This window comes from Maniola jurtina, chromosome 11 (genome assembly GCF_905333055.1).
Source record: "Maniola jurtina chromosome 11, ilManJurt1.1, whole genome shotgun sequence".
NCBI classification, from domain to species: Eukaryota; Metazoa; Arthropoda; class Insecta; order Lepidoptera; family Nymphalidae; genus Maniola; species Maniola jurtina.
Window position 1 is genome coordinate 10,300,533 of NC_060039.1, and position 8,210 is coordinate 10,308,742.

At 33.4% G+C, this 8,210-nt stretch overlaps 2 protein-coding genes across 2 annotated transcripts; one reads left to right on the top strand and one right to left on the bottom strand.

Annotated features, from left to right (window-relative positions):
• Positions 1-314: 314 nt before the first annotated feature.
• On the bottom strand, positions 315-3,312 carry LOC123869570 (TATA-box-binding protein). The gene is made up of 4 exons (XM_045912555.1): positions 2,901-3,312; positions 2,150-2,280; positions 1,279-1,522; positions 315-688 (listed from the first exon to the last, which is right to left on the bottom strand). Exons 1-4 carry the CDS (start codon positions 3,165-3,167, stop codon positions 413-415), a joined length of 918 nt encoding a protein of 305 aa, XP_045768511.1. The 5' UTR covers positions 3,168-3,312; the 3' UTR covers positions 315-412.
• A 352-nt stretch (positions 3,313-3,664) lies between these two features.
• On the top strand, positions 3,665-8,082 carry LOC123869530 (WASH complex subunit 4). Its single transcript, XM_045912504.1, has 5 exons — positions 3,665-4,125; positions 4,208-4,374; positions 4,812-5,302; positions 5,382-7,511; positions 7,840-8,082. The coding sequence occupies exons 1-5, from the start codon at positions 3,851-3,853 to the stop codon at positions 8,044-8,046; spliced, it is 3,270 nt and encodes a 1,089-aa protein (XP_045768460.1). The 5' UTR covers positions 3,665-3,850; the 3' UTR covers positions 8,047-8,082.
• Positions 8,083-8,210: the final 128 nt, after the last annotated feature.

Sequence of the window (8,210 nt, forward strand, 5' to 3'; positions counted from 1 at the left end):
TTATTCGATCGCGAGTATTTTTTTATAATAAGTTTTATAGCTCTCAGTTCTTATTGTTTTGAATCTAGCCTATTTCGATCAAGACCAAGCTTTTTTTTTTCTCGTCTGGCAGACCAAGCTTAGCTATATCAAAACTTTCAGTTATCTACCCTGCGTCCTGCCTTGAAGTCAAGTCTCCCTTTGCAAAGATAATACATCGATGAGAGAATATTATCACTACGTTCTATACCCTTGGCTCTTGGAAAGTGTGTGTCGTGCCTGCAGCTGCGCCATTAGATTCGCCATTTACAAAAATGTAGAAATACACAAATAAATTCTTTAGATTCTTAAATTTATTAACAAGATACAAACAAAAGTAACTTAAATTAAAAGTGGACACATAGGTATAAACAACAACTCATCACGCATCAGTCTATTGTTTCTTAAAACTTTTTAATATTGGATAAATGTTATCAAATGCTTCATATATTTCTTGACGCACTTTGGCACCAGTTAACACTACTTTTCCAGAAACAAAAATTAATAATACTATTCTAGGTTTCACCATTCTATAAATGAGTCCAGGAAAAAGCTCTGGTTCATACGAACTGAATTGTCCATGTGTAAGCACTAGGCCTTCAAGACGGATAGGAAATTTGACATCACAACTGCCAACCATGTTTTGTATTTTGAAGTCTAAAAATTTTGCCTGTAACAATAAATATTTCTTTTATATGCAGGATTCTTTAATGTTACAATTCAGTTTCCTCTAAATGGCCATATTATAATGATAAACATTATAGAGTAGCATTCTAATAATAAATATTAATCAAGCATTGTATAAAACTGAATCATAAATAAATAACTGAATGAATAACTGAAGAAACTGCAAGAAAATAGCAGTTTTAGAAATAACTTAGACTGTAAAAGTCTAGTGACTAAGAGTAAGACGTTGGTCAGCAATTTATTGGAAGTATCCAGGGTTTCATCCTAGCAATTTTTCAGTTCTGTGCATTTTGTATGTTCTGAGAAAACATCTTGAGAAAACTTGCATGCCTGAGAATTCTCCATAATGTTCTCAAAGCTGTGTGAAGTCTACCAAAGTTGCACAAAGCCTTCTCATACTGAGACCTGTTTCAGTAGAGTCGGGGCATGGGTTGAGAACTTAAGATGATCCCTAATTTGTGCATGAGTGTTTCTAATTTTACTCAAGTTGTTCAAAAATTAAAAGCTTGAATTTTTAAATTTCTTAAAGCTTAAATTAAGCTAAATTTTTGATAGTGTAGTTATTATACTAACAGTGAAGCCAAGTTTCTGAATAATTCTAGCATATTTTCTTGCAGCTAATCGGGAATCCTCTTCACTTTTAGCTCCGGTGCACACCATTTTGCCAGATGAAAATATTAAAGCAGTAGTTCTCGGCTCTCTTATTCTCATAATAACAGCAGCAAATCTTTTTGGATTGTACTCTGCGTTCCGGGCATGTAAAGCAATTTTCTTCAAATCCAGTTTGCAGTTCAGATTCACTGTAGATACTATATTTCTGAAATTGTAATTCAGATTTATTTCATGATAGTAGCAATTTAAATACATTTATGATTAGCTAATTCTCATTGGTTTCACAGGATGGGCTTATTCTATTGACTAAAATGTGAATGTACTATTCATATGGATATAATTAATCTGAAAATATTCTTATTTTAGAATCATGAGGGTTTCTAAAACATGAATATTTATTGATTTTATTGCAATTTGGTACAGAGATAGCTTGTATCCCTGGGAATGGCATAAGCTACTTTTTTGCTCCAGAAAATTAAAGAGTTCCCAAGGGATTGTTAAATACATAAATTCATGTGGACTAAGTTGTGGGCATCATCTATTTGCTAAGTACAGAAATAGCTTACATTTTGTATGGATATTATGGGAAGACACTGCCTCCTGAAACACAGTTTTCACTTCATCAGGAGGCAGGGCCTCACACCAAAGTCTGTAAATAATGTTCTGCTAAGATAATAAAGATTTATTTATTTATTTATTTTGTAGACTAGCATAGGCTACTTCTTGGCCTGGAAAATCAAAGTTCTCATGGAATCACAAAAAACTAAATCCACACAAAATTGCAGGCATCATCTAGTATTAAAAAACAAGCAATAGCAACTAGTTTATTTACTGTAATTGAGGTAATATTCCAGGATCAGCTGAATGTGGTGTCATAGGTGTCATGGGAGCAGGACTGGCTTGGCCCAGTATCTGTTGACCAGCTATCGTACTTCCCGTAATCATTGGCGACATTAAGTTTTGCTGTAAAATTAAAGGATGATATTATAATTACCACAATTTATTTAATTTTAGTTCTTACACCTTTAAACCTGATATTCAATTCAATTCAATCATGATATCCTGTGTATTTAAGTTGAAGTTGTAATATAAAACAGGTTGCCTAGATAGATAAAGAAGACTAGGTATGTTATGTTACCAATATTGAAATTTACAAAATCATTAGATAAGTATAGTGAGGCCAAAATTCTGGAATGCTTGCATTAGCATTACCACCAGGAAGTGGGAGCAGAGCATAAGCGCACTGCACATCCATTATGGGGTGAAGTAAAGGGTTTTGTGTTCTATGTACATAGAACAATAAACATTAAAGTTTAGTCATCTCTGCTGTTCTGTAACTAAACGCCACAAAAATATGGGAATTTTCAAAACCAATGTTTCTAATAAAGAATGCTATGTAAGACCAAGGTATTTAGTTAGTTATTAGTTTCGTAGGAAACTTTTAGAAAAACATCTAAATTCCAATATTTTGGCAATTACAGTCTTTAACTATATTTAGCAGTAAACAGCTTTTCAGATATAGGGCAGAAGTACAGTGATGACCTCTATTATGTACGAGAAATATAGGTATTATATATTCATACCGGAGTTTGTGGCTGCATCATCTGCTGAGGCGTTGCATAGCTGGCGGTTGGAGCATAGGTGTGGATGGTTCGTTGTGGGGTGCCCATAAGTTGCGCGCCAAATCCTGCAAGCGGCGACGAGCTCAAGGAAACCAAGGAATGTTGTTGCTGTTGCTGGGCCTGCTGTTGTTGCAAGGCATTGGGCAGAATTTGTTGGTCCTCTTCAGGCTGATGCAGTGGAGTACCTATTCCCGGTATGTTGTAGGGACTCGGCAGCATTTGATCCATATTTGTAAATGGTTTTAGCACTTTGAATAAGTTAAGATATTAACGTATATTGTGTATAATTTTAATAACTAATGTAGGTATGTTTATCCTTTATAAACACAGTATTTATTTTACACAATTTTTGTCACAATGTCAATTTTATTTTGACGCTTGCCTAGCGCCTAGCAATTAGCATTATTTTTTAACTAGTTTTACGACTCTGAGTTCTAGCCCTTTTGTGCCCCGCTTTTTTTTTTTTAATTTATTTTACGGCCCTGGATCCTTGAAGGCCTGCCCCGCTTTAGGTAGGTATTCACCACAGACCAATAACCAAAGACCTTACACGTAAGTGTAAGGTCTTTGCCAATAACATACAGGAGTAGGTATCCACACCATAAAGCTATATGATCCACACAGAGTATGCTATCACATCTTCATCGTGATTACTGATTACATACACGGATTGTTTATATACTCCTTGACTACATTGGACAAAGAGTATGTAATCACTCTTGGATTGGATTACATCAAATGGTTGGATCATTGGGATCACATTCACATCACTCTTTGATCTTCAGTTAACTTTTTGTCTTTTGTGGTTTGATTTGATTAATAATTAATAAAGTTTTATATATATCATAAATTATCAACCATATATTTAAAATACTAATGAATAATATAGGCATTTAACATAATACTTTAACATGAGGAGCGATATGGACAAGGAAGCTGGTACATATATTTTGAAGAGTTATGGAGATTTTTTTAAAAAACAATGTCAAGATTACACTGCTTTATTGGAAGATGGAAATAGAGAAAACAAAACATTTACACCAATACAAGTTGTCTTGGAGTCAAGTGAACTTACGCCAGTGACAGATTTAGTTGCATCTGATAATGCAGTGATAACTAAAGTTTTAAGTGTGCTAACATCCTTGTGTGTAGAAGTTAATGCACTAAAAAAAGAAGCCTTTGAAAGGTGTTTAAATGATTACATTAAACCTATGCATAATTGAGCAAAAATTCCATAATCTAATATTCTTTTATTCTTGTGTTTACAGTCATTTCCAATTTTTGTCAGTTTACGATGAATATACAAGAAGTGATATATCTGCTCAAATAGAATCAATATGTCTATTAAACACATTTTTAAGTCGCTGCAACGACACACTACATAATTTGTGTAGTCAAATTTTTGCCATTTTTAATGGAGAAATTATAAACTTAAGTAAGTTTATTTAATATTACACATCTAGCTTTATAAAAGATAATCGGCAGGCTTTGGCTTCATAGAACCCTGTCTCATCACTCTTACCTATATGATGCTATGTTGCCAACTTGTCAGTCTCAATAAGCCTAAGCTGCTAATTATATTGTGTGCATAATTGCCTATTCACAAAATATCCTTTCTTGTCATCTCTTTCTAAAGCTCAATGTGGGGTACTGCACTATTTTATTAGTTGTATGTTGTTTTCTAACTGTGACATATCTATGCTAAAACAGAGGTAAAAGTTTTGTAATATGTAGAAGGTAATAGGTAGGCAACTATCTCCAACATATCAAAAGGCAATAGGCAAAAGCTTATGAAAACATTAAAATATTTTGTTCATTGTCATTACTATTATTTGTTTTTGAGGCAATTAATGTATTTTTATTATTTTTCAGATGGTATTCAATGGCACTTTGTGATAAATAAAATTGGGGAAATGTTTACATTGATAGTGATTTTAGAAATGTTAATATCGAGATGCACTATAACATCAAATTGGAATAACTTTTGTAAGAATCTTAACATGTACAGCTCCAAACCTGAGGACCTAGATTTAGATGAAGAGAAATTGTCAGCTTTATCTGGTGCTACCAACAACATCACAGTCAAACTAATGAATGATGACATTGTTCTGAGCACTTTGCAAAATCTTCTTTTGTTAAGAAAAAAAGTTTTGTCAGTTAAGAATTGTTCAGTTGTATCAGCGGAGATTACCCAATATCTAAAACTTGCTATACTAAATTTGGATAAGCTAGCTCAGGATAAACCTAGTGGTGACAATTTGTACAAGTGCATAAAAATCAATGCTCTTTTTGTGTTGAACACACATCTTTTTGGAAATAATGATAAAAAAACCTTTAAAAGTTTAATGGAATTGAACACAAAGGTGAGAATAATATATTTTGTGAATAAGACAGTTTCTAAAATACTATGCATACTTACTAATTAATTTTTATTTTATTTAGGCACACAGCATTTTTGTCATCGGGACAGCTATTTGGTTTCCTGAACAATTTCTCCAGAGATTTGTTCCAGCACTTTGTGGCAACTACAGCAAATTACCACAAGCTATGCTTAAAGCTAGACAGGCTTATATGAGTTCTAAAAAAATGACTCTAACCAAAGATATCATAAGTCTTCAATATATATGCTCGCATTGGGCATTGACAGTGGAAGAAGTTTTCTCTAGCAACAATAAGTTGAGTGCTGCAGAAATGACTCTTCATGCAAAGACAATTATGGATGGCTTAGATGTGGCTTCAAATATAAATTATTCAGTTTTATCTTTAATCAATTTGCACCTATCTTTAGGAATGCCACTAACAAAGCAGATGTTGATGTCATTGTTTGAAATTATGGATATCCTAAAAAGTTTATGGAATGCAGTCAGCAGGAATTATGATCAGATTATAAATTCCATGAATATGATCATACAACATTTAACATTTCAAGCAGTGTCTTCAATACTTGAAATTAAAAAGACATTGATGAGCGATAAGAAGTATGCCAATAAGAGACTGGATGAGCTCACTTGCATTGTAATTGCAGAACAGACCATAAAAGGAGCATCCACTTTGGAACGCAATATGGCCACTAACATCGCCCTCAGTTTTGTGCCTGAAACTACATACATTGAAGATAGCTATGTGAGACTAGGCTTGTTGCTTGAAAAGATACAAACCTTATCTGATTTTCCCGACAACATTAAGAAACATTGTAATTGCTCCTGGCTGCTATGGCATCAAAATATAGTCCCAATATATTTTGAACAAAATTTTAGCATGCAATTACATGCAGTAAAATTGAAGTACTTTCTAATGGCTTTAGATGATTGTGTGATTTTGTTAGAACAGACAGACAAACAATGCGGCATGAACAGAGCTAATGAGTTTAAAGGCAAACTTAAAATCATATTTGACGAACGTGTTCTGAAAAATATAAGTCAGAACATAGAAACTAATCTTCGTCTGCACATCCATTCCCATCTACAATTAGACATTGTGGATCCTTTCAATTACGAAATGATCAAAAAAATGTTACTTCTATTAGACAATCTTCGATTTCACAATGAGTACATGTCTGTCAAGCCCTGTGTAGAACATTATCTTTCAAAGACTTATTACAATTTGACCACTGTTGTTTTGTCAGACTGGAAAACATATGGTGAAATGCGCCAAATGGCTAAGCTCAAGTTCAAGCTTTCAACAATACAAGATAACCTTCCTACACAAACTTTGGAACAAGGTTTAGATGTGTTAGAAATCATGCGCAATATACACATCTTTGTTTCAAAGTATCAATACAACCTCAACAATCAAATCTTTATAGAGAAAAGTAGCAATAATAAACATCTCAATTCAATAAACATTAGACACATCGCTAATTCAATAAGAACACATGGAACTGGCATTATGAATACTACTGTTAATTTTACTTATCAGTTTTTAAAGAATAAATTTTTTATTTTCTCCCAGTTTATGTATGATGAACAGATAAAGTCGCGCCTCGCTAAAGATCTCCGAAATTTTAAGGAAACTGCAGGTGAACACGGAAATGTTTATTTGTACAAGAATGCAGAAAAATTCAACAAAGGAATCAAAATTCTGGGGGTTGTAGAAGATGGTCAAAGTTATTTGGATTTATTTAGAGATCTTATTAGCCAAATAGGCAACGCGATGGGATACGTGCGCATGATTCGATCTGGCGGCAGACACTGTTGTTGCGATGCGACGGCGTTTCTGCCCAACCTTGACTTAAAAGATGTGAAAGGACTATGTGAAAAAAATGGTTTGAACGAAAAAACAGTACAAACAGCTGACAATTTAGATGACAACATTAATGGCCTCATAACAAATTTCATTCAAGGAACAGAGTATTTCAAATTACTTGTAGAAGTTTTTGCTCCAGTTTTCAGGAATCCTAAAAATGTGCATTTGAAGAATTTTTTCATCATTGTACCGCCACTCACGCTGAATTTTGTTGAACACATGATATTGTCAAAAGATAAAATGTCAAAGAAAAATAAAGCTGGAGCAGCTTTTACAGACGATGGCTTTGCTATGGGTATCGCTTATATTCTCAAGCTGTTAGACCAGGTACTTTCATTATTTCAATTAAAAAAAAAGAAAAATAAATAGTTACTTCAGTTTTTTGCAACCAAGCCCTAGTCTATAAATAAAAAAAACTTCCACCCCGTATTTAAGCTATGTAGGGGTGGAATTTCGAAAAATCCTTTCTTAGTGGATACCTCCTCTTTACAAAAAACACACCTACCACAAATTTCATGGCTGACCAGCGGTGTAGCCTGTGCGTTTATATATTAGTCAATCAGTCAGTCATTCCGGAATTAGAATTTTATGTATTACTAACAGATTTAATGATTCATTCATTCACATCTTTCATTACTTATTTTTTTCCCAACAGGATTCCAGTTTTGAAACCCTTCACTGGTTTGATGCAGTATGGTCTCATATAAAAACAGAGAGGGAAAATATAAATGAACAGAAAAGTAAAGGTTCTATACAGTTACAACAAGCACTAGCTCTCACAGAAAAGAAGATCAAAACCCTAGAAGAGGAGTTCAAACTGCTATACTACAGTTTAACAAGTGCCAGAATTTTCTTTAGATAAATAAACCTACTTTTTAATTAAAGTAAAATTCAAAAATTATTGTGTTTAAACCCTTTCTGTATCATATTATATATTCATAATATGGGTAGTGATTATCATCATCGCCGAATGTATATAATGTAGGCGGCGCGCAAGTCGTAAAAACAAATTACGAAGTGGCATTG

What these genes read in the sequence shown, in the direction of transcription:
- LOC123869530 (XM_045912504.1), top strand. Translation starts at nt 3,851, where the DNA reads ATGAGGAGCGATATGGACAAGGAAGCTGGTACATATATTTTGAAGAGT. An exon ending in AAAAAAGAAGCCTTTGAAAG is followed by an intron (nt 4,126 to 4,207) that starts GTGTTTAAATGA and finishes TTGTGTTTACAG; the next exon opens with TCATTTCCAATTTTTGTCAG. An exon ending in TAATGGAATTGAACACAAAG is followed by an intron (nt 5,303 to 5,381) that starts GTGAGAATAATA and finishes TATTTTATTTAG; the next exon opens with GCACACAGCATTTTTGTCAT.
- LOC123869570 (XM_045912555.1), bottom strand. Translation starts at nt 3,167, where the DNA reads ATGGATCAAATGCTGCCGAGTCCCTACAACATACCGGGAATAGGTACT. An exon ending in TGATGCAGCCACAAACTCCG is followed by an intron (nt 2,281 to 2,900) that starts GTATGAATATAT and finishes TTAATTTTACAG; the next exon opens with CAAAACTTAATGTCGCCAAT. An exon ending in TTCAGAAACTTGGCTTCACT is followed by an intron (nt 689 to 1,278) that starts GTTAGTATAATA and finishes TTATTGTTACAG; the next exon opens with GCAAAATTTTTAGACTTCAA.